At 60.7% G+C, this 24,880-nt stretch overlaps 1 protein-coding gene across 3 annotated transcripts in view; it reads right to left on the minus strand.

Moving 5' to 3' along the window:
* Nucleotides 1-24,880, minus strand: part of LRP1 (LDL receptor related protein 1) — a 91,648-nt gene that overhangs the window by 28,848 nt on the left and 37,920 nt on the right. For all 3 annotated transcript variants that reach the window (XM_082332708.1, XM_082332707.1, XM_082332709.1), the window contains exons 7-34: nt 18,956-19,118; nt 16,978-17,200; nt 16,462-16,651; nt 14,901-15,044; nt 14,290-14,526; nt 13,521-13,701; nt 12,828-13,050; nt 12,422-12,611; nt 11,774-11,899; nt 10,995-11,135; nt 10,549-10,674; nt 10,175-10,291; nt 9,930-10,010; nt 7,602-7,769; nt 7,021-7,203; nt 6,620-6,820; nt 6,290-6,535; nt 5,789-5,986; nt 5,085-5,289; nt 4,756-4,920; nt 4,123-4,367; nt 3,660-3,791; nt 3,320-3,547; nt 2,969-3,143; nt 2,294-2,388; nt 1,900-2,049; nt 1,513-1,653; nt 1,068-1,196 (exon numbers count right to left, since the gene is read on the minus strand). In XM_082332708.1, coding sequence (XP_082188834.1) covers nt 1,068-1,196; nt 1,513-1,653; nt 1,900-2,049; nt 2,294-2,388; nt 2,969-3,143; nt 3,320-3,547; nt 3,660-3,791; nt 4,123-4,367; nt 4,756-4,920; nt 5,085-5,289; nt 5,789-5,986; nt 6,290-6,535; nt 6,620-6,820; nt 7,021-7,203; nt 7,602-7,769; nt 9,930-10,010; nt 10,175-10,291; nt 10,549-10,674; nt 10,995-11,135; nt 11,774-11,899; nt 12,422-12,611; nt 12,828-13,050; nt 13,521-13,701; nt 14,290-14,526; nt 14,901-15,044; nt 16,462-16,651; nt 16,978-17,200; nt 18,956-19,118 — 4,803 coding nt within the window. The remainder of the gene's footprint in view (nt 1-1,067; nt 1,197-1,512; nt 1,654-1,899; nt 2,050-2,293; nt 2,389-2,968; nt 3,144-3,319; nt 3,548-3,659; nt 3,792-4,122; nt 4,368-4,755; nt 4,921-5,084; nt 5,290-5,788; nt 5,987-6,289; nt 6,536-6,619; nt 6,821-7,020; nt 7,204-7,601; nt 7,770-9,929; nt 10,011-10,174; nt 10,292-10,548; nt 10,675-10,994; nt 11,136-11,773; nt 11,900-12,421; nt 12,612-12,827; nt 13,051-13,520; nt 13,702-14,289; nt 14,527-14,900; nt 15,045-16,461; nt 16,652-16,977; nt 17,201-18,955; nt 19,119-24,880) is intronic.

Here is a 24,880-nt window from a genome sequence, read left to right on the forward strand (position 1 = left end):
CATGGGATGGCTTTCACTGCCATACTGGGCAGTGGAAGGAATGGCAAACCTTGTGGAAAAAGGGCAGGGAACAAGCCACTCTAAACCAAGCATGGACATAGTCAGGGACGAGGTTTCTGACGGCTGAGGCAGGAACCTGGGGAACAGCCACAAAGCTCTTCCCTGCTCAGCTCTGCAAAGGGGCTGCGTTCCGGCAGGCCCTGCCTGGACCTCCCTGGAGGCTGCAAGCGCCGGAGCAGCCTGTTCAAGGAGTCCTGATCCATGCCAGGGCACAGGAGAGACATGAGCGAGGCCTCTTTCCAGAACCACCTCCGCCCCTGAGCGCTGGCAAAAGCTCTGCACCGCATCTGGGTCAGGACAGTGCTTGTTATTCAGTCCCTGCCCTGACCCAGATGGTGCAGCAGCTCTGCCAGCCCCCTCTAAAAACACCAAGAACATTTTGCACACAGTCTTTGAGAAGCCCTGGCAGTGACCATGGAGTGGGGGGACTCTTCCCTCCCGAGGGAGATGGTGGCAAACTGGGCAAGGACTGGGGATCTGCAGAGCAAATGCTGTGCTGGCTGCCCAGCCCTGGTCCTGGTGATTGTGATGAGTCAGTGACCCAAATCCGCTGCCGATAGCAAGGGTTTCACATCTCCTTTGAGAGCTCCCACCGTGCAGCCCTGCTCCCTTCCTCCTGCTAAACCCAGAGCCCTCGGTGCCTGGGCACCCGTGCCACCCGCACTCATTGCTGCCAGCCCCTTGCAAGGACAGCCCACGTGAGGGTCTCGCTGCGGCCAGAGCCCACAGCCCCTCCCGAGTCCCCTTGGCCCCCCGGCATCCCTCTGGCTCCCAGTGTCCCTCTGCAGTGCTGCTGGGTGCAGGGAGGCGTGGGGCAGTTGGGAGGAGCTCGCACACAGCCGGAGCGAGCGGTTACCAGCCCCCCGCGCACCACACCGGCACACATGCCTCGCTTGGCCGTGCAGCACCATGCGGCACAGGTGGAGCTGCAGTACGCAGCAGGCATGGCTGGGGAGGCTGAGGGGTGCCTCTGCTCTGAGGGGTACTTTCGGTGAGGGGATGCTCACCTTCACAGGACTGCTGCCCACTCTTCAGGCTGTAGCCCGCAGTGCACATGCAGGACCGGGAGGTCTCAGAAGTAGGGAGACAGAGCTGTGAGCAGTCGCCGTTATTTAGGCTGCAGGGGTTGGTTCCAGCTGCCGTGGAGAGAAGCGGGGGTGAGGGGCTGCTGGGGCCCAGGGCACACCCGCCAGGGCTGCGGGTGCCTGCGGAGAGGCTGGGGCAGCCGGGGCCAGTGCCGCTCGGGAGAGCTGCATGAGACGCGGGTGCTCTGTGCCAGCCGGCAGGGACCTGGTGCGAGGGCAAGGGCCAGGCTTGGGCCAGCAAGAAGGGATGGGGTCAGCCAGCTGCCTGGCCACTGTGAGCCAGACTCCGGCCCTGCTGGCACCCCAGCGGAGCGGACGAGCCACTGCCTGGCCCTGCAGGGTCTCTGCCCCAGGACCACGCGCTTACCTTGCTGGATGCTCTCGTCGTACACCTTCATGTGCATCACCAGTGTGGTGCTGTTGCGCAGCACTGTTACCTCCGTCCCGTCCTTCTTGTTGCAGGTGCCCATCCTCTCAGAGGCCTGGTCAGCCCACCAGAGCTTGTCGCCTGGGAGGAGAAGGCAGGAATATGCAGCAGCTTTCCCCATCCCCTCCCGCCCCAGCAGCAAAGAGCGGTGGCTCCACACAGATTTACATACAATGGCCTGGAAAAAGGGGTCTGAGCTCAGCCTTTGCTGGAGAGGCATCCCCTCCACAGCTGCTAGAGGTGGCAATGAGCAGTCTGTGTCTAGGCAGGGCCAGGAGAAAGGGAAAGGGCTTCACGGACCACCCCCATCACTCTGCCAGCTCTCACCCATGATGGCCAGGGCGGTCGCCTTGCTCAGCTGACTCTTCACAGACTCGATCACCTCCAGGTTACTGCCGTCCAGGTTGCATCTGTTGATGGTGCCATTGCCAGAGCTGATCCAGTACAGCTTGCTCTCTGGGTAGTCAATGGCCAGGCCTGGAAAGCAAGGTCAGTGTCCAGGCGGCATGCAGGGACCGTCACCATCTGGGAGGTGGGATGGGACCGGCAGAGCGGATGAGGTGATGGAGAGAATGGGCATGCGAGGTCATGGTGACCCAGCACAAACTAGCTGCCAGCCCTCCAGGGAGCCACGGCTGCCAGAGTGGGGGCTTCAGGCTTTTAGGGCCAGCAAGGGTGCCGCAAGGCAGGGTGCTACTGGGGGGCACGGGGGAGTCCATACCAACAGGTCCTTTCTGGTTGGTGAAGAGGAGAGTGCGGTTGCTGCCGTCCATGTTGGCCACGCTGATGTTGTCCCCGTCTGTCCAGTAGAGCTTCCTGCACCGGTGAGGGGACACTGAGTACGGCAGCTCCAATAGCCCCACACGCAGCTCTGCTGCCCTCCCAGCCCACCTAGGCTCCGCCGGCCCCCAGCACCCCAGCCTGCTCTGCAGGCTGAGGCCAGCCCTGTGCTGGCCCCTCTCCCCTCTCGCTGCACAGCCCAGACAGCCCGACGGCCTCCTCGCCTCCAGTGCTGGGAACCAGGAGAGCGTTTGGTGTTTACAAGCACTCAAGCAGCCCCGCGCAGCAAGGCCCCATGCACACACAGACTGGCACACGCTTATGGATGCACCCTTATCCGCAGCCTGTTTTACTTCACGCGCACACGTGCGTGTATGGAAATGCAGCCTGCTGCTTTGCACGCGCCAACAGACACACGCCTCCTGAGCTGTGGCCCCATCTCCTCTCACACACCTCCTACACGTACTGACACATAGGGAAAGCAACCTGTTCTATCCTCCACCGCGCACGTGCACTGTCACACGCACACACACGTGTGCCTGCACATACACCTTCTCCTTTGACGCTCCTGGCTTGACCCCAAGCCTGCTGGCACTGTGTCCCGCCAGAGACTTACCCCCGGAGGGGGTGAACCACCAGGCAGTGAGGCTTGTCCAGCCCCTGGATCACCGCGTTCTTGAAGGAGCCGTCCAGCCGGGCCACATTGATCTGCTTCTTGTTGGCATCGTAGCTGGTCCAGAAGAGGTTTCTGGAAACCCAGTCCACAGAGAGGCCATGAGCATTGGGCAGGTCTGAAAGAGAACAGAGAAGGCAGACTCATTAGTTGTGAGAACGGGGCTGGGATGATGCTCAGATGAAGATGAACGGCTGATCTCACGGAGCCAAAGCCTCTGGAGGGCTGGTGGCTCTGCCCCACTCCGGGATTTGACAGGAGCAGCTGTGTGGGGCGATGCTCCTCCACACCCACCCGCAGAGACGACCGTCTCCACACCGGTGCCGTTGATGAAGGCTCTCTTGATGGTCTGGGTGCGGACATCAGACCAGTAAATGCGCTGCTCCAGGGCATCGTAGTCCACCACCGTGACATTGTCGATGTCAGGCACCGTGAAGGAGATGATGTAGTTGTAGTAGGGGTTGTCAATGTCCACGCCCCGGATCTCCATTTGCCGTGCGTACAGCAGGAACTTCTTAAACTCTGGGGAGAAGGACAAGAGGGGCAGTCATGGGACCTCAGCCTGGTCTGCAGAACCAGTTCCAAAGCACCCGCTTGTCCTCCCCACCCCAGGGCGGCCTGGGCAGACTCCTACCATAGCACGTCGTGTTGTCCTTGTCCAGTTTCATGAGGTGGGGGCAGGCACAGGACAACGTGCGGTTGTAGTTGATGAGGCAAAGGTGGGAACACGGCCCTTTGCCTCCATTGGCTTCACAGGGATTAGGAGCTGCAAAGGGGATAAGACTCAGTGACATCTCTGTTCCAGGGGACACCTACCCAGGAGGCCCCAGAGAGCTGCAGACCTCCCAGACCCTGCCTGCCCCATCAAGGAGCTCTGCCCCATCAGCCTCATCACCCCAGGACACTTCTTTGCTGGGTGGCCAGGGCCATGGCAGAGGCCTCCGGCTCAGCGGAGGGTGAAAAGGGGCAGGCACGGGAGTGGGAGTGGCTCCCACGCAATGCTCCAAGTGGGTCTGGGCGCATACCAAGTGCCAGTGCCACCTTCCCACCACACTCCCCCTGCCCTGTCCCGCCACCTCCGCTTCCCCAGGCCTCACCCAGGGGCTGCCGGGAGGGGTGATACACCTGCAGGTCAAAAGGCTGCGTGTTGGTCCTCTGCACCACTGTCACATTGTGCCCTGTCCACTTGTTGGCCTTGGCCAGTGTGTTGGTGCGCCAGTCGGTCCAGTAGACCTCACCCCCGTACAGGGTGACGGCGAAGGGATGCGACAGGTACTCATGTCCCCGCAGCACCTCGATGTGCCCCGTCCCATCGTATAGGGCTGAGTAGATGGCATCTGACCTGTGCCCGGCAGAGACAGGGGGTGAGAGCAGGCAGATGGCTGGGCAAGGGCTACCAGGCACAGGCAAAGGCCAGGTCTTTAACCCAAGAGCAACCCCACAGGGTCTAAGCAGCCGCCTCCTCTGCTCTCCTCAATGCTGCGGAGTAGGATGACTGCTGATTTACACCAGGGATCAGAGCCCCCACAGAGGAGAAAACCCAGAGCAAAGGCTGGAATGTGTTGCAAACACAAACAGACCCCACAGAGCAAAGACGTTCGCTCCCAGCCCAGCAGTCAAATGGCAGAACAGGAGCGAGGCGGAAGGTGCCAGAGCTGGGAGGGACAGGGAGGGCAGGGGTCCAGAGGGGACGGAGAGACGCAGGGCAGAGATGGGTGTCCTGGTCCTACCTGGCATCGATCCAGAGGATGCGCTTCTCCAGGTAGTCGACAGTGAGCCCGTTGGGCCAGCCCCCCGAGCCCGTCTCCTTGTGGATGGTGCGCCGGCCCGCGCCGCTCATGGAGGCGGCCTCGATGCGGGGCAGGCTGGCGTCCCAGTCTGTCCAGAAGAGGATCCTGCAAGGGACAGTGAGCGGGGATGGTCAGCACGGGGACACCAAGCTCTGCCTCCTGAATCAGCAATGGGGTGTGTGCCCAGACAGGAGCCCGTGGCCTGGTCCCCCTGCAAGATCACAAGGGTGCCACCATGTCCTGGTGACCAATGTCCCCTCCTGCCTTACCCATAGCGGGGGTCCAGGGCAATGGCGCGGGGATGCTCGATGTCCCCAGCCAGCAGCGTGGTTCGCATGGTGCCGTCCAGCTTGGCCACCTCGATCTGGTCCAGGTTGCTCTCCACCCAGTAGATGTTGCCAGCGATCCAGTCCACAGCCAGCCCCTCAGGGGTGGCCAGCCCGTACTGTATTACCACCTCAAAGCTGGTCAGAGCTGTGGGGCACAGCAGTGGGAGGGCTCAGGCTGGTGTCTCTTCGCCGGCCCACCCGCCACCTGAACAGCTCCACCTGGCTTGACTGGGGTTGATGGCAGGGGGACGCTTCTTCCCCAAATGGGGCCTGAACTCCAAAGGGCTCAGCCCCACATCTGTGGTCCCAGCACCGGGCTCTCGCTGCCCCTCTGTGGGTGCCCCCTCCTGCAGGTGCCCCTTCCCACGGCTCTGCAGCACTGATGGGGAGGGGGCTTGGCTTTGTGCTCCCAGCTGCTGGGCTGCAATTACCATTAGGGAAGCGCTGGGAATGCTAATTAATTCCTACATAATGAGCAACTTTGGAGAGCAGAACAGGATCGCTACAGGGGCTGTGGGCTCCAGCGGCTGCACCACTGCAGGGTGCCAAGGAGTCATTGCCGGCACCCTATCCCAGAACCGCACCCCTGCTTTCCCACCCTTCTGGCCCCCACCAGTTTGCTCTGCACCCCCAGGGCTACACACCCCCATTCTCAAGCAGCTTTCCCCTGTAGATTTTGTCCTCCACCACGTCGGTCCAGTACAGCGAGCTCTGGTTGAGGTGGAAGTCCAAGGCGATGGTGTTGCGCAGCCCAGGGACCAGGACGCTGTAGTCACCCCGGTGCAGGTCAATGCGGCGGATCTCGTGGCGGTTGGAGAATATGATGAACGGCTTAAAGGGGTCTGGGGAAAGCAGGGCAGGGTCAGAAGCATGGCATGGACAAGGCAGGGGGAAGGTATCCCTGGCTCCTGGCCCCAGTCCCAGCTATGGAACCACCCAGACCCTTGCACCGTAAAGGGCTGCTTGTCCCAGGTGGGGACAGCAAGGCATCCACTGTCGGCAGGCAGATCACCCCAGGATATGGCCATGCCCATCAGCACAGTCCTCAGCTCCACTGCTGCTGCCCCCAAGAGTGGGGGGAGGACAACCCCCATCATGGGCAGCTGGAGGGATGCTGCCAGCCCCCGCAGCCCACCCGCACACACCCAGGCTGCGGCAGCTCTCGCCATCAGGCTCCAGCATCCAGCCATCATAGCAGGAGCACTTGACGTTGTACTTGTCTTGCTCGCACTTCTGGCTGCACTTGAGGTGCTTGGCACAGTAGCTCTGGATCTGGCAGGTCTTGTTGTCCGAGCCCAGCTCCATCCCCAGGGGACAGGAGCAGACGATGCCCTCACCGGGGGCCACGGTGCAATTGTGGCTGCAGCCGCCGTTGTTCAGGGAGCACTGGTCTGCGGAGAGAGGACACACTCATCAGGTCATCCTGCTCCCAGCCAGGGGAGACTCCATGTCCCAGTGCACAGCTCCGCACTCACCACAAAGCTCGCCCTCGTCAGAACCGTCCCCGCAGTCATCAGAGCCGTCGCAGAGCTTCTCCGGGGGGAGGCAGATGGAGGTGTTGTTGGCGCAGGTGTGGGAGGGAGGTTTGCACACCAGCGACTCGCAGTTCTCCTCATCCGAGTTGTCCTCGCAGTCGCTGTCCCCGTCACAGACCCAGGCCTTGCTGATGCAGCGGGCTGCCGAGGGAGGATCGAGAAAGGGGCAGATCAAACACAGAGGAGACATTATTTCAGGCACTTGGGGTCCCAGCTGTCCTGGAGATGGTGTCCCTCCATTACCTCCCCTGTCCCCATCCCCACCAAGCTGAGGCAGGTCCCAGTCCCTTTCCCAGGTCAGAGGGGGTGGGGGCAGCGGTTCCCCCCTCCCCTGCTCTCACCTGAGTCCTTGCAGCCAAACTTGACATTGGGGTCACAGACATGGGTGACCCCCTCGCAGTTCTTCTCGTCACTGGAGTCCATGCAGTCCGTGTCGCCATCACAGCGCCAGCGCATGGGGATGCAGAGCCCATCCAGCCGGCACTGGAACTCGTCAGTGTGGCAGCCCCCAGGTGGGCGTGTGGCTGGTGGGAGGGCACATGCACCCAGTCACTGCCTTTGCCCAGAAGAACTGGGAATTGGGCAGGAACCGGGTGGTCGGGAGGAGGACTGGGCACTCAGCCTGGCAGGGAAAGGGCCGGGGGCACCCAAAGATGCAGGCAGGAGCAGGGTATCTGGGCACCAGGGTGGGCAGAGGAGGCTGCAGGATTCCCTGCCTGGAAGGCGGGGGCTCTGCTCGGGGGGGCTTTTGGCTCTCCAGGCAGGACAGCAGCAGAGCTGATGCCTGGGAGGGTCCATCTGCCATGCTCACCTCCCCCATCGCCCGCTTGATCCCTCCTGGGGCAGGACCTGGGTCCCCCCAGGGGAGGACGACAAGCAGCAGCACAGGGGCAGCCCAGCCCCACCATGACCTGGGGCTCACCCTGGTTGGTGCAGTTGGCATGAGTCTCGTCGCTGTAGTCCCCGCAGTCGTTGTCCCCGTCGCAGGTCCAGTGCACAGGGATGCAGCGCCCGCTGTTGCACTTGAACTGGTTGCTGGAGCAGGAGTGGCTGCAGCCTGCCTCGTCGCTGTTGTCCCCGCAGTCATTGTCTGGAGAGGGAAGGGGAGCGAGAAGGGGCTCAGAGAGTGCCCGGCCAGCCATCCAGGAGGGCTGGTGGAGGCACGGCAGGAGGGAGGAAGGCAGAGACCCCCCGCCAGAGGAGGCGGCTGGGGGAAGCGGGGAACAACAGGGATCCGACGGACCACAGTGGCAGACAGGATGCAGGGCAACAGGCAGCCCCTCAGCGCTGGCGGCAGGACCCCCGCAGCAGAGGCTGGGCTGAATGGAAAGCCCCCGGCCCTCCCGCCCCCTGACACGCTCGCCAGGCATGGCCACAGCACCAGCAGCACACAAAGAAAATGAAACACAGAAACTGCATAGATCAGCCATGTACCTGGGGAGGCTGGGAGGGCACCCAGTGCCAAGGGGGCCGCTCTGCTCCAGAGGGGGAGCGGAGCTGGGGGGACAGTGCGCTCCTTTACAGGGCACATCCATGGGTAGATGGGCTGGTTACGGCCAATTGGGGGATGTCAGCTTGACTGAGGGAAACCCCATCGCCCGCTGACGGGCAGGGGGAGCTTTAGTCCGACGGTGCTGTGACACTGGCAATGCAGCCCCTCCGCTTGCTCTGCTGGCACCGGCACAGGGCACTGGGCTGGCCTGGCTTGCTGGAACCACCATAGGCTCTGCTCTGCTGCAAATGCCCCATCTGAGCTTGGTAAAGGGCCTTTGCCTCCCCATGCCTCTGCCTCCCACCGCACAGGGGAGCTCATGACAGGCACGGGGACAATGGCACTGATGGCTGCCGCAGAGCTTCACCAGCAGCCCAGCTCCTGCAGCTCCAGACCCTGACCTCTCCGGGCTCCCACCAACAGCAGCTTCCCGAGCAACTCCACTCGGTGAGCCGGGAGGGACGGCTGCTTGGCTCCCTGGCACCCAGCATGTCCCTCCCACTGCTGGAGCACAGGGGGCATTGCCAGAGAGTGGGGGGCATTGCCAGAGAGTGCAGGGGGCATTGCCAGTGTCTGGAGAAGCAGCCCATGGGGCTCGCAGGACTCTGAAGGGGGCATGTTTGGGGGTTGTGTGGGGTCAGGTTGGGGGTCTGGTGCATGTTGATCTATGCACTAACCGGTAGGCTTTGGACAGTTCTTTTCGTCAGAGCCATCCCCACAATCTTTTTCTGAAACACAGAACCAACCAGACAGGAGAGTGGGCACAATGACAAACAAAACAATACAACACGGCACACGCACAGAGAGCGGCACAAAACCACACTGACGCCGGGATGCGAACATTGACATGGAGAGGGACACACAGAGGCTGCACAGGCACACCAAGCGGCCTGGGAGGCGAGACCAGAAGCAGTGGAGGATGCTGGGGGAGCCCCTTGTTGCTGCAGCTCCTGTCCTGTGGGTGTCTGGCGAGGCTCTTGGCTGCACGGAGGTGCTCCACACCAAGGCCATCACTTTTGTGAGCACCTGGCTGCCAGCACTGCTGGATCCCTAGGAAAAGAGACCGTCCCTTGGCAGGGACGGCTCAGAGGTGGGGCTGCCCCAGGAAGAAGAGGCCACTTGCTCAGGAAGACCCCAGGGAGAGACTTGCACCCGCAGCTCCCCTCTAACCCTCTGCACCAGCACGTGCACTCTGCACCTCTGACCGTGCCTCGCCTGCTCTGAAGCCGCTAATTAAACCTAATGATGCAGAGCTACTAGGAAGACTGAAATAAACCTGTGGGGAAGCAGAGAAGCCTTGGGGCAAATCCTCCCTCCCAGGCCTGGCCCTGGAAAGATCCGAGGCCAGACCTGGGCTCGCTGGGAGACCTTTCCTGCCTTCCCTGGGGCTAGGGGACCTGGCTCAGCCCCGCCAGCAGCACAGGCCACTCCACACTTGTCTCAAGCACTGGGGCAGAGTTTTGGCCACCTTGCAAGGAATGCCAAGGTCTCCTGAAATGATCCCTGCCAGGCTGTTCCTGCAACACATGCTCCTCCAAGGGCAGCCAAGGAAAACGTGGGTCTCAGTGTTGCAGGATGCGCTCACGGCTTCAGCTAATGACCTCCCTTCAGGGCCCGGGCTCTGCTGTTTAGCACAAGGCTGAGAAGTGGCCCTTGCGGGAACAGGGTCCCCTGCCAGGCTGGTACCCCTGTGTCTGATCTCGCTGTCCCCAGCTGCGTCTCCCCTGGCAGCCCCAATGGCGGGGCCATGGTCCTTACCGTTGTCACACCGCCAGTTGATGTTTATGCAGCGCCCGTTGTTGCAGGTGAACTGCGTCAAGGGAAAGCAGGTCGGGTAGGCTGTGGAGGAGGCAGAGGCACGATCAGTGTGGGGGAGACACCCTGTCCCCCAATCCTCACGCCCAGCCCCACCAGTGCCTCTGCCCTGTGGTGGGCTGAGGAGCACCGCTCCCCCAGAGGGCCCTGTGCTCCCAGTGCTCCCAGCACTCCCCTCCCCAGCTCACCGCACGAGGCAGACTCGTCGGAGCGGTCCCCACAGTCATCGTCCAGGTCACATGTCCAGGAGATGGGGATGCAGCGCCCACTGGCACAGGAGAACTGGTTGGGGGAGCAGGTCCGAGCTGACCCAGGGAGAGACAGACAAGAGCTTTAGTAGCTGGCAGTGCCTTGCTTTGATGGGGGAAAGGCAGGGAACAAACCCCCCAGGGCTCCTGTGAGTCACAGGAGCAGAAGCCAAAATGGCCGCAAGGCAGCAGCAGGGACGCACGAGGCCCTGAAACCTCGGCCTCAGCCCTGCAGCGTGCAGGGAACAGCGAAGGCTGCAGCTCAGCACAGCAGTGTGAGCTATCTTTCTGTTCCGACAAGGCAGGCTCCTCACCCGAGCAGGTGGAGTTGGACTCATCCTCGTTGTTCCCGCAGTCGTTGTCCCCATCGCAGAGCCAGCGGTTGGGGATGCAGCGGTTGTTCTTGCACTTGAAACGGTCTGAGGGGCAGGTGTGCTGGTCTGCAGGGGAGACACATGCTCAGGACCTGCCCTTCTCCATCCCACCCCCATTCCTCCTCCGTGTCTGGTGGAGAGAAAAACTGAGAGAGAAAAGAGCAGGGAGCCTCAGACAAACTGGGGATTCAGGATCCTAATCACCACTTCCCCCCTCAACCACTCAAGCCCACTCCCTTCCTAGAGCTAGGGAGGGGACACAAGGGTCCTGGCTGCCCAACCCCGTCCCAGCCACTGGCCCCACATCTGGGGGAAGCTTAGCCCAAATCCTGCTGCCCCAGGAGCATGTAAACTGCTATTCCGTCGCGCAGAAGGCAGCTACGCACGGCAGAGCTCGGGGGCTTCATCACTGTTGTCCAGGCAGTCGTTGTCCCCATCACATTTCCAGCGCTCCTGGATACAGCGGTTGTTCTTGCAGGCGAACTCCCCAGGTTGGCACTGCGGAGGGGGGATGTAGGACGGGTTGGCTGGCAAAAGAAACACAAAGGGAGGGGATGATTTTAACCAAGTGACCAAGTGCAGGGCAGCAACAAGACGACTTCTCTGTCCCCAGGCTGGCAGAATGTCTACACGACTGCCCAGCAGCCCTGAGAGCACAGACACTTGTGCCCATGTGCACCAGCTCCTGAGCACGAAACGAGAAGGTGCAGCCCACGATCGAGGGGGAGAGACCCTGGCTCAGCCTGCATGCACAGGCTGTGCCAGCAGAGCTTCACCCCTCTCATTTAAGCCAGCGAAGCACGGTACCACCCAGGGTCCCAGCCCTGAACCTGGCTCTCCCCCACACTGGCAGCAGAGTGAACCTGCCCCAACTGTGTGGGCAGCATCAGACACGGCTGCACAGCTTCAGCGCAGCAATCCCCACCAGGAATTATCAACCGCTTCCCCAGGCCGGGGGCTGTCCTGCTGCCATCGTGCAAGAAGAGGAACCGGAGCCAGTAACGTGACTCGTCTGCAGGCTCCCACGGGTGCAGGGAGCACCCACCTCCCCGAGCCCTGGGCCAACCCCCCACCACGTAAGGCATCACTGCTGATGTGCCAGAGTGGAGCCACAGACCCCATGTCCCCACTCATCCCTTGGGGAAAGGGCCCCAAGGCAGCCTACCCTGGCAGGTGACTGAGTCTGATCCCAGGATCTGGTCCTCGGCACAGGCACATTGACGGCCCCGGGGGGTGGCCAGGCACAAGCTGCTGCAGCCGCCGTTGTTTACGCGGCACTTGTTGGAGCCCACTGCAGAGGCAATGCAGGGGTGAGAAGGGGACTTCAGCACTCAGGGAACCCTGCTGACCCACGGAGGGCTGCTGGGTGCCCCCGGCCCCCTGGACTCCCTCAACAGGCTCCACAGTTGGAACCCAGCTGGAGACCCCAGTTCATCAGGCCATGCAAGACACTGGTGATCCCTCACCAGCTGGAGATCCCAGTTTATCAGGCCAAGCAAGGCAGGGGGGATCCCTCAGGGGACACAAAGCCTGGCTGAAATACCCAGGAAGCCTGGCAGGGAGGGAGCAGGAGAAAGAAAGGCTGGAAGGGCAGGGGATGAGCGTTAGCAGGGTTTATGGAGAGAAAAACAGGGTGCGTGGGGATGGACAGACAGGTAGGGATATGGTCAAAAGGAAGCAAAAAGAGGTGGGGCGGCTGCTTAGGTGGGTCACTTCCTCAGCCCCCAGTCCCCAGTCCCATCCCTCTTCCAATGCCCCCGTTGCCTCATGCGTGGCAGGTCCCTGTGGTGCCAGGCAGAGGTGGCCCCAGCACCTTGCTGCTGCTGCGCGTCATACATCCGGATCTCGAAGATGGGTGGGCGCTCATTCCGGAGCAGGCTCACCACCTTGGAGGCCTGATCCAGCCGGTAGATGCTGCCGCTGCGGTACTCAGTCCAGAAGAGGAAGCTGCTGTAGTGGCACAGCCCAAAGGCATGGTTCAGCTCAGGTCCCTCGTACACGATCTGCGGGCCCACGGAGGTGGAGAGGCTCATCGTTAGCTGGGACAGGTGCCCGGGGAAACCCCGCACCGTGGGACAGGGCAAGGGACAGAGGAAAGGGACAGGAAGGGACAGGCGGCAGGGGAGCATGGGTGAATGTGGCCAGCCACCCACTGAGCAGACCCAAGGCAGTGGCTCGGTTGCCCATGGCATCTGAGAGCCCGTGGGGCCTCCACTTGCCTTCCGCTCCGTGCCGTTGAGGTAGACCATCTCGATGCGGTCATAGAAAGCATCCACCCAGTAGAGGATCTTGGCTGGGATGTCCAGGCTCAGCCCGTTGGGCCACAGGACAGTCTTGGAGGTGATGAAGATGTTGCGGTTGGAACCATCCATCCAGGCTCTCTCGATCTTGCCCCTCTTGCTATCCTTGGGATCTTCCTCCCAGTCCGTCCAGTACATCCACCTGCCACAGACGCTAAGCTGTTACAGAAGCAGAGGAGCTGGGCTTGGAGCCCATCCCACCACTGATCTGAAGAGCAACTGGCTCTGCCTCCACCAAACCAGGTGTGAACTCTGGCTGCTCACAGAACGGCTGACACAAAGCAGCAGGGAGGTCCTGCTGCCCTGTGCCTACAGCCAGGCCCCAGCCCAACGGAATGGCCCAACGGCCCTCCCGGCCACACCAGTGCCGCCAAGCCCAGGCTGAAGCTGCTGCGCAGTGCAGAGCTGCTGCCATCACTGTGGCTGGAGCTGCTGCCCCGCCTGGCCCTGCTGTCGCAGCTCAGGAGCCACCACGAACACTCAGCGATGCAGCAGGGCACACGCAAGCCATGCGGAGCTGGGGACCGAACCGCCAGGTCTGATGGTCCCCACTGCGGGCAAGAGCAGCCATGCCCTCCCATGAGCCAGCCCTGCCCGCCCAGGCACCCGCACCCATTCAGGGGGTCCACCACGATCGCTCGGGGGTGGGTCATCTTCCCCTCGATCAGTGTCTTCCGCGTCTGAGCAGCCTTCTCCAGCCGAGCCACACTGATGGTCTTTTTGGGGCCATCATCAGTCCAATACAGGTTGTTCCCCATCCAGTCCACAGCGATCCCTTCCACATTGTGGATACCTTTGGGGAAAAGCAGGAGCAGGCACTCATCACCAGGGCTGTGTGGCAGCAGGAAGATGGGAAGCGGAAGCGACAGCCCCGTATGATTCACGGTGTGTTCGGCACCACCCAATCCCAACTCAAACTGACAGAGAACAACCTGCCCCAGTACAGGCAGCTTCCCCAGAGGTACCGCAGCCACAGGGAGCCTGGGCTGGAGAAAGCCGAATTCAGGAGCATCCTTGGCTGGTTTGTCCCGAAGCAACACAAACATACTCCTGGCAGCATGAGGATGGATCAGCCACCACGCTGAGCCCCAGGGGCCCTGACTGATCAGGGTGGGCCAGCTTGGGTAGGAGGGGGACATACAGAGACAGGGGTCCCTCACTTGCCTCTGCTGGGCAATGTGTTCTGTACCTGTCTTTCAATAGCAGTCTACAGATAAACCCGAAGAGCAGCTTCAAACCTTAGTTTTAAGGGTCAAAGATGCAAAGGAGAGGACAGAAGCACTGCCGTTATGCAAGGAAATGCGCTGACGGCTGCTGCTGCCAGCTCCCGGGGGCTGACCGCGCTTGGAAGGGACCAGGCTGGGCCCCTTGGCCAACGCACCGTCCTTCAGAATGGTCTCTCTCTCCGTGCCGTCAATCTTCTGGCGCCCAATGAGGTAGCTGGTGGTGTCAGCAAAGTAGATGAAGCCAGTCTCAGCGTGGAAGTCCAGCGCTCGGGGGTTCATGAGGTTCTCGATGGGGATCATGTGCTCATCCGGCACCTTAGCTCCCATGTCCATCCCGCGGATGATGCCCGGACGCCCCTTCCCGTACACCAAGAACAGCTCATGCTCAGGCTCTGCAGAGAGATGGGGAGAGCCATCGCCACCAGCCAGGCCAGGGCAGCGCTGGGGGTGGGCAGCCCGATGCATGTGGCACCGGGGCTTTTGCAGGGTCGAAGCTACAACACAGAAGCCAGGAGGCGGCAGCAACCTGCCCCTGCAGGTCTGCAGGGACTGCAGAGCCCAGCAGGCGGCCAACAGCTTAGGCCAGGAAGGAAAGGTGTATTTGCAACCGGGAGGGAAGGAACTGAAAAGATCGGCTTGCCCTGGGCCCGTGTGTTCCCAATCATCTGGCACAAGCACCTCTGCCCACCCCAGTCCCTCACAGAGAGGGGCGGCCGCCAGCCCCCTCGCCCCACCCCGCAGCTCTCCAGGGAGGGCCAGGACTCACTTTTGCAGGACTTCCCATCGCTGCCCAGGCTGAATCCGGAGCGGCACCGGCAGGTTCGGGTCTTGTGGCTGTTCCCGAGGAGGCAGATATCCGAGCAGCCTCCTGGCTTGCCAAACTGATCCGGCTCACAGGCATGGCTCCTCACTGCAACACAGAGTGGTGGGCTCCAGCAGCCAGAGGCAACCAGAGCAGCGCAGAGATGTCCTGCCCAGCCACAGGTTAATGCCGGCCAGGAAGCACAGGCAGGCAGGGGACACTAGTCTGCAACTGCAGGGATGCTGACACGGTCTCGTGGGTGCTGCCAGCCCAACCGCTGGGCTTTAGGGGGGCTCCTTCTCCCTGGAGCTCCTGGCCAGTCAGCCAGGGGCTGAGCATTGCACAGGACAGACGATGCAGAGATGGGAAAGGACCTGCCCAAGATGTAGGATCACTGTGGAGCAGAAAGCAGCACGGTGTGTCCCAGCACACGGCCACAGCCACTGGGCCACGCTGCCTCTGTCCTGCCGTGCCATCCCTCAGAGGCCACGGCGACAGCGGGGCTGCCTGGCCGCTCTGTGCTCATCCTGGCAGGATGAGCCCCGGCACAGTGACAGCCAGCACTGGCCCAGAGAGCCCCCTTAATCACACTCCTTCACCACTTGGAAATCTCCTGATTATTTTTACATTCTGGAAAATGCCAAGCAGGCTGCAGATGCTACGAGGATTTTAAACGAGTAAATTGATTAACCGCAGAAAGGCGCTGGGGGTGGAGCAGGCAGACAGGGATGGATGCGAGGAGGGGACAGTGCCTGCAGCTCTGAAGCCTTTCAACTCCCTTGAAATCTTCTGGTGCCTAGGAGCGCACGTGGCTCTGGTCGAAGGGCAAACGTGCCGGCAGCAGGGACCAAGAGCATGCAGCACCACAAAAGGGAGCCATTAATACTTCAAGATGCTGCATCTGCTCCAATGTCCCTGTGCTCTCCAGTGACATGTGATTGATCAACCACATAGCACAGCTGCCCGGCTCGCGGGGATGGCTGCCACATCTCTTGCAGGAGGAGATGGGCCAGGGGCATCCCAGGGTGTGCGGCAGCCCAGCGAGAGGCTGGCCCCGCAGATGCCTGGGGAGCAGGAACCCCATACAAGCCCCTGGCCAAGGAGCGCTGGCAGCGGGACTGCAGCTCCGGGAGTCCCTGCGGACCACAGCCAGGCACCTGGCTCCTCTGTCGCCGTCCCTGGGCTGGTGCATTTTGGTCCCCCCAGCACTCAGCCCCCCGGGCAGGCTCTGGCAGCACCCTCCACTTTGCTGCTGCCCCCTGCAGCAAGGCTCCCGCTGCCGCCTGCCTGCCCAGGTACAAAGAGCAAGCTGGGGGGGAGCTGGAGGCGTTTCGGCAAGGCCAGGCCTGGGCTGAGCACAGCTGCTCGGGGCCACAGGGTGCTACCAGCGGAGGCTCCTGGACAAGTGAACCTGTCCTGGGTGTCTGGCCTCATTAGGAGAAGGAATTCAGAAGGTGCAGCCTGTCCCCATCATCACCCAGCCTTTGGGGTCCAAGAAACTGCTTTTGCCAGGCTGGGGTCCCACCTGTGGGCTGGCGCCGTTGGTGGTAGATGTGCAGCGCTCCTCCCTTGTCCACCCGTGTCACCACCTGGTACTCGGTGCTGTTGAAGCGGTTGACCCGGATGACGCTGGTTTTCTGCTGGGCATTGGCATTGTCGGAGTTGGTGGCGTAGAGGTAGTTCTCAAAGACCGTTAGCCCGTAGAGGTGTTCAATCTGGAAAGCACCATGCAGGTGTCCATGAGGAATTTAGGAGGAGACGTGAGAACCCTGGCTCCGAGGTGTGCAAAGCCCCCAGTCCCTGCCCCTGATCCTGCCCTATGGCTCTTGCCCCCAGCCCGTTTAAGGCATGAGATCGGGCTTGGCAGGCAGGTGCTGCAGGACCAGTTGGTGTTCAGTAGATCACGCCTTTTCTTTGCTGGACCAGCAAAGCCAAGCCTGTGGACCAGCACCCCCCAGCAGGCTAAGCTCAGACATGCCTCTAGCACATTCTGCCATAAAGCCCCCCGCCCCGATCCCAACCTCCTTCTGGCCCCACTCACCAGGATGCCTTGGATGATGGTATGTCTGTTCTTGCCTTCGTAGTCCACCACCTCAATATAGTCCAGGTAGGCATCAGCCCAGTACACCAGCCGGTTCACCAAGTCCAAGGTGATGCCGTGGGGGAAGACAATCTTGCTGTCCACCAGCTTGGTGCGGTTCTGTCCATCCATGTCGCAGCGCTCCACCTTGGGGATCTGCCCGTAGTCGGTGAAGAACACTTTGCTGCGTGAGAAGGGCAAACACGGGAGCTCAGAGCCTGGATGTTATGTTTGACCCAGAGAGAGGGAGGACGCAGACATACGGACGGCGCACGCTCACGCCTGCAGACATGGGCTTGCCCCCGTGGGCACGGCGGTGGCTGGGGTCCACGACAGCAGCTCCCAGCCAGGGCCGGCCCAGGGGAGCTTCTCGCTGCCTGCACAGCCCAGCTGTGCCAAGGGCTGGCAGCACTTGCCTGCTCCTGCTGCCAGGCGCGGCAGCAGGGGGAGCTCAGAGGAGCCGCAGCAACCGGGGCAGAGATGCTGAGACAGGCAGACAAAAGCTTGAACCTAGATTTGCTGGTGTCACCAGGAAGAGGTCCAGGGCCCTCCACCAGCTGACATGTTAAAACACAACCTGATGCATCTGCCCACGTGCTGCGCGCCTGAGAGCCATCCTGCCTGCGGCAGCAGCTCCTAGCACGGTGCGTCCCCGGCAAGGCGCAGCCCAGAGCTGGGGCTCAGCACTGCTGCCCTGAGCGCCTGGGCCGTGCTGGGACCCTGCTGCAGAACCCAAGAGGGGTCTTGTCTGCACCTTCCTTGTTCGAGGCCAGAGTCTCTCTCCAGGCTACTATGCAATATTCATTTATTTATAAAAAATACTTCAGATTTTCTGCTCAATAACATCAGCTCTCTTCATTCAGGCAAGGACAAAAGCACCCACGTGGAAAGCAGCAGGCGAGTGGGGAGATGTCCTCTTTACTGGTTTCACTGGGACCCCGCAGCATGCACAGGTGAGCACCCTCAGATGGAGTGGACCATCGGGTTAGGCAGACAGACTTCCCTGCTGGGCAGCGGGATTTCCCCTGCACGCATGCCCTGTGGCCGGATCGCACTCGCAGAAAGCTGCGCTGCTCTGCCCACCGCAGCCTCAGCCACGCGAGCTCCCGCTCCCAGGGTCCAGCAGCTGCCATGCATGCCCTGAGCCACTCCAATGATTCATCATCCCAGCTTCCCCATGCACGGGACTTTGCAAAAGGCAGCTGCCTGAGAGTTGCCATCTGACCGCAGCACCCCGTATAAATAGGCACAAGGGGAGCTGCTCGATCAGTGCAAGTATCTGACTCTCTGTTCCCGAAAGTTGGTGCAAAGCTGTAACCACACAGCCACAAGCTGCAGCAGCTTGTCCTGAGCCTGGCCAGGTCCATCCTGCAGGACCAAGCACCGGCAACACCGCTGCCCAGGGCAAGCGGAGTGGGAAGCGTCCCTCCAGAGAGGGGCTTCTGGACACAGGCAGGCAGGTATAAGAGACCCCACCAGCCCCAGAGGGAGGGACCACACGCTTGCCAACTGTCACCAAGAACAGTTAATTAGAAGACCCAGGTTCAGATACTGATGTTCCCCAGTGCCGCACCAGTCCGGCTCTGCTCCCGGTGCAGTGCCAGCTGAGCAGAGGCTCGGGCTGCTCTGACCCACCTCTAAGGACCTCATCTCCTCCAAAACTGGCTGGTACCAGTGGACTGCTTAAAACACTGCTGCCATGACTACCCTACAGCACGTGGCCCCAGTCTCAGCTGAGGAAGAGCAAATGCTGCAATTCACTCGTTGCTAAAGCCCAGAGGGGCCCTCGCAGTCAGGCGAGTCACTTCTCCAGCAGCATCCCTGCCACCCCACTTAACTGCAGCAGCTGGACCCTCCTGGCTTGCTCCACCTCTCCAAATTGATGGTGCAGGTCCAGGCAGCAACGCTGAGCCCTCCCACCCCCAAGCAGAACTCTTACCCCATAGCTGGGTCCAGCGCTATCCCCTTGGGGTTGTACAGCTCCAGGTCCAGCAGCGTGACGCAGGTGACTCCATTCTTGTTGCAGACAAAGATCCTGTCATCGATGTCATCCACGAAGTAGAAGTTGCCCGTAAGCCAGTCAATAGCCATCTGCTCCACATCTAGGCCGTGGGAGGGGGGGGGTGAGGAGAGGTTAGGCAGGGAGGGAGGGAGGGAGCCAGGAGCCCCATGTGTGCCTATGCATGGGGTCTCTGACCACCTCCCAGCCCCCCAGACATCTCGAGCACAAATATAGCTGAGGAGCGAGGCCGTGTGAGCCACGAAGGAACTGTGATCTGCACTGCACCAGGGACCTGGCCCTGATCACCCCACGCGGATCAACACAGCAACCCATCCTCTCCTCCCGAGGGAGATGGGATCTGCCACCAGCTGCAAGCAGCAGCGCTGTCGGAGACATCACACACAGCCAGAAAAGCACCCTGCAGGAACGCTGGCCCAGGCAGGGGGAAGGCTCTGCAAGGTGGGCACTGGAGGAGGGAGGAGGCAAAGCCGGTTCTGGAGAGCCGAGTAGCACAGAACGGGGAAAGGCTCGAACTGCAGCATCGGGATGGCAGCTGTCTGCCGAGCCCACGCTCACAGCAGCGCAGGGAGGGACCGCAGCAGCCAGGGTCTGCAGGCAGAGCCCTGCTCGGGCGAAGCAGTGTGAGCAGAGCGGGCAGCGCTAATCCCGAGCCGCAGGGACGCCCCGAGCCTGTGAGAGGGCACAGAAGCAGGTGAGAGACGGCATCTGGCATGCAGCATTTAAGTATTTAATTACACCAGTGAAAGCCTGTTAAATTGGATAAACCCAATGCACCCGAATTCCTTCCCTGCAACCAGGTCAGTGCTTGGCGCTGCTCCACGCGCTCCCCTCCACCCCGCCTGCCGGCCCTGGGCCAAAGGCCAGGGTGAGGGGCTGTAGCTCCCAGAGGCTCTGAGAGACGCCAAGTGCTTTGGAGACCTATCCTTTTGGTTAGTGCCCCCCAACACCCCACACCACCCCCAAAGCACGGTGGGGGTGTACCACAGCGCTGGCACTGTGGCTCGGCTTCACAATCGGCACGGGCAAGGCAGAGGAGGGATGGGACGGGAGCAGCAGCAGCCCCATAGCCCGACCACCCCGAGGACATCAGGACCCAGACAGCCCCCGAGGAGCAGGGCCAGACGCCGCTGAATTATTAACCAGTGCAGAAGCTCGGGAGCGCAGAGGGAGGGAAACCATGAATCAAGCCAGGACATTTTGCAACGCCCCATGCTCCCCCTGCTCGCAGGATTTGGCCTGATGATATCAAGCCCTTCCCTGCTGTAGCACCATGAAGCACTGCCTGGGTTCTGATGAGACCCAACTAACGAGCAACCCAGTGGTTTGGGGGTGACCTGTGTGAGCGCAAACCCAAACCCCAAGTCCCCAAGTTATCCAGGCCAACTCGCTTGCTCGCACGCATCCACTGAACATTTCATGTCAAGGCCATGGCCCCAGGGATGGGGATGTCCTGCCGGTGGTGATGGCCGGCTGGTGACTAACGGCCCTCCCCTCCGGAAGGGCGAGGCCGCAGCGCCTGCAGCCACCACCCAGCGTGATGCATCTCGTAAAAACAAGTGGAAACAGCCAGAGCCAAGGAATTAGCATCAAACCACCCGAGCCAAAGGCCCGTGCAGGGCTCCTCCCACACTGCCCAACATGCCAGAGCCGGCAGTGGGGCCCGGGCAAAGTCAGGGCTCCTGGTCCAGCCAGGGCCCCCGCACCCTCCACTGAGCTCCTGGGCACCCGCACACCGGCTGACAATAGAGGTTTTCGTACTGAGTGAAAACCACCTAAAAAGGTGGACGGGGGACAGCAGGGAGGTGGTGTGGGGCAGGTGAGAGCCGCACTCTGCCTCTGAGATGGGGCTGCCTGAGTGACGCTGCCTGGGCCAGCACCCTCCCTCCCTCCCCGCTGCACCCCCAGCCCTGATTCACCCCTCTGACAAGGGGAGGGGGCGGCAGAGCCATGCGCGCGCAGCCCTGCTTGGGTGAGAAATACTTCAGCAAAGGGATGTGCAAGAATTCCCCAAAAAAGCAGGTCTTGGCTGGCGCCTGCGCGGCTGAGTCAGAGTCACAGGACTGAGGGAGCGATCCAAGCAGGGGCGGACAGGGAGCGCCTGGCGGGATGGTGCGGAGGCCCTCGCCCCCCGCACAGGGGCGCGGACTCCCCTGGCCGCAGGCTTTGGCTTTTCCTCGCTGCCTTCTTCCCAGAGGGGGCTTGCCATCGCCGCCCCATCACCAGCGCTCACCCGCACCTCAGTCCTCCTTTCCCGTCACTCTCCCCCAAAGCCCCTGGCGTCACGGAGTCGCTGCCACCTCACCGGCCGCATCCCACTGAGCCGGAGCCGTGTCCAGCCCGTCCAACGGGGAGGAAGTTCACCAACACGGCACTCAAAGGCTAAACAGGAATCAGAAAGGAAAATGACCAAAACAAGCTATAGGTTCCTAGCCGCTCGCTTCCTGGCGCTCGCAGCTTCCCTCATGCCATTTCTGCGACGGTCGCCTCTCCCTGTCAGAGGAGAGGGTCCCAGTCCTCCTGGGGGTCTCCCAGCCAGGCCCCAGCTCCGAGCGGGGCAGCACCGGGCCAGGGAGCTGGGGGTGACGCAAGCACTTGCTCTTCTCCCAGGCTGTATTTTTGCAGCTGGAAAGCATTACCCTCCTCAAAGGCTTTTGTTTTTCAGCTTGCTCCTTCTCTCCCTGCTCGCCATCCTCCCCCCTCCTTTGCAAGAATCAGTTTTTATTATTATTTTCAGCTCTTTCGTTTAGCCTCAGCTAAACCTGGATTTCCTCTTGAACTTTCAGTGGAAGCTAATTTAGCAAACGTCTATTTTTAACCCCTCGTGTTAGCCTGCAGAGAGCTTTCCCCCCACTCACCACTTGGCTTTGGGAGAGGGGAGGAGTGAGGGACATGGCCTCTCCCCACCCAGGCGCCGCACGTCTCCCCCAGCAGGAGAGCGGGGGCCTGGGGAAGGTGTGCCACGGCCACCCATGACCAGCAAGATGTGCACAAGCACCCAGCTCAGGGGCACCAGCAGGGACCAGCCCGTCCCCGGGCACGGGAAGGGTCCTGTGAGCAACGTTCATGGAAGGAAGAAGCTGGAGGGCAGCGACCACTGCTCTCCTCCTGCCTGCAGCTCCCAGCAGCGGAGGGGGGCTGGCTGGCGAATGCATCCTCCCCATCAATTCCCATCCCAGAGTCAAGTCTTCCTCCTTGCTCAACCATTGCTGGGTGTTGCAAGCAATTGCAACACGCAAAACTCATTTCCCAAGATTTATTTATTTGCTAGTGTTTGAAAATGAGTTTGTGGGGGCAGAGAACAGGGAATGTCAACTTTAAAGGCTCTTCCTGGAAGAAGTTAACCAACTTCACCAGGCCGGTGAGCCGCGGTCCATGCCAGCCAGTCCTGCTCAGAGGCGCTTGCCAGGAACGCAGCTGGTTGAAGTGGGCTTTCACCATTGCCTTCCTTGTGGGAAGAGGGCAGACGAACAGAGGACAGAGGGGAGAGGGAGCACCAAGAAGTTCATCAACACACAAGTGGCACGTTGCTCAACAAGGGCGGGCTGGCAACTTCAGCAAACTCCGAAACCCACCCCGCACAGATGTTTCCTGGTTTCAGGCTCAACATGAGCTGAGTGATCCTGACCAAGTCCCTGCCACAAAATAATCTGTCACACTGTGCTTGGATTTTCCCTTTTCCTTCTGATGGCCGCCAGTAGAAGAAGCTGAAGCAGCCTCTGGGGCCTACAAGCCCTGAGGAGCCACCGCTGGGGCCAGCTGGCCAGAGGAGAAGGCTCCATGTCCCTTCCAGTCCAGACCCCTCTGACACTACGCTGAGACCTGTCGCAGCACTACCAGGGCACACCTGGGGAGAGCAACTGCCCCAAGAGGCAGCAGAAGCATCTAGCCTCCGCCCAAGAAGTTCTTGGCCCTGTCAACTCTTACAAGTCTTCCCAGGCACTCTCAGCAATAACCTTCCCCCTCGCCAATTCCAACTTCATCCTGTGCTCGATGCGGCTGGGAGCATCTTGTCCCACTCAAAGAGCTCGTTGACACAAGTGGGTCATCAACCCAACAGCTGTCCACAGGAGCTCCTGCCAGAGGTTCTCCTTCCCTTAACCTGAGCCATAGAGAGGCTGATTTACCCCACGACCAGTCAAGCACCGCAAGGCTGTGGGTTTTTTGGGGAACAAGCTTTGCTGACCGAGCACATAACTTTCCTCCGCATGAATCAGTTGTTGCGCAGTCTGCAAAAACATCAATTGTGGCCTGACACAAAGAGGAAGGAAATACGCAATCTTCTCTCAGACTAAAACATGGATTTCGACACAGTTCTGAAACAGCTGTAGTTAAGATGCGTGCAACTCAGCAGCTCACCCTGATTCTTGCACAGTTAAGCGTGGAAGAAGAGAAACCACCTATAGTGGTGAACGTGCAAAGAGCTTGGAAATAAGTGCTCTGCACTGCAGCAGTCTGGAAGAAATCCCACTTCTCGATTACTCCTACAGGGAGCACTCCCCATGGGGTGCCTGGAGCAGGGCAGGACAGGGACACTGGTCAGGAGAGGTCGGAGCTCTGCTGGGAACCCTCCTTGCAAGACTCCCCTTTGAAGCAACTGAAAATATCACCACTTTCCAATGCCAGGCACAGAGGTCTGTCACCAAAGGTCCTTGCTCCCCGTTCTGCTGCTGTGCATTTTCACCCTCGCCCCAACACATGGGGCAGATAAAAGAGCTGGACTGAGTTCTGCTGCTGACATTTGCATGTTGTTTTTAAATAAAGAATATTTATGTCCGAGTGCATCTACTAAGAACAGCCCAAATTTTTTGCTTCAGCTATGGCGGATCAGATCTAACACAAGCCCCAGCACTAAACAAGTGCCTAAGGCGTTTAGGCTGCAGTGACCGGCCGCAGAGAAATGCACACAGATAACTGTGCAGCCCACGGCTCAAGCTGACACCACACCAAAACTGCTTGTCTGCGCCGCATCGGAAGCGGAGAAGCTGCCCGGAGAGCAGCCCCCCAGGGCAGTCAGCACCGTGCTCCCAGAACAACCCACGCAAGCCAAAGCCCAGGGGGCGGGGGGGGGCCGTGTTCAACTCGCCACCCAGCAAGAAGCCCAGGCGGGTGGCTGCACTGCACGTCCCGTGGCACCAGGCACCGGGCGAGCCAACGACACACGGCTCCTGCGGAAAAAAGCTTGGAAAAGTTGCCGAATGTTTCAGTTCAAAAACGCCTCCAGAAGAGGAATGAAGGCTCGTCAGGAATGCAGTCCCCAGGGCTTCTCAAATACATTGGTTTCCTACTTTCCTTTTTATAGGGAATGATCCGTTTGATACATTTACATAATACCATAATCTGGAGGAATTTCTGCCTCTTCCCTCCACAGACATCCTCTCCCCCAGAGAACAAGACCGTCTCTGTAACAGCAACATGCTCCATGGATAAACACTGCTCCTGGGGACAATTTTCCTTAATTAGAAGTATGTTAACAGGACAGGCATGAAGACAAACTCCAGCCCTGAAGGGCGCCAGCCGCAGGACAGACGGGCACCCCGTGCCCCTCGAGGGTCCGGCACAGCTCCCCCACACCGGCTCCCAGGAACAGACACCTCCTTGTGCAAGGAGCTGCCACCTCGAGCCTCGCTGCCAGCTCCAAGATGGGGAGGAGGGGACTGCGGACAGGACAGACACCGGCACACATAGTCACCGCCATCACGTCAGCCTTGTTTCCTTAGAAAACCAGGCTAAAAAATAAATAAATTTTAAACCCCCTCTGTTAAGCTGTTTAGCTCAGAGGAGGAACCACTGGGTGGAAGCCAGTGGCCCACGTCCAGGACGTCTGACTCGGCACTCAGAAGG

Source organism: Platalea leucorodia (assembly GCF_965183815.1).
Source record: "Platalea leucorodia genome assembly, chromosome: 23".
Lineage (NCBI taxonomy): Eukaryota > Metazoa > Chordata > Aves > Pelecaniformes > Threskiornithidae > Platalea > Platalea leucorodia.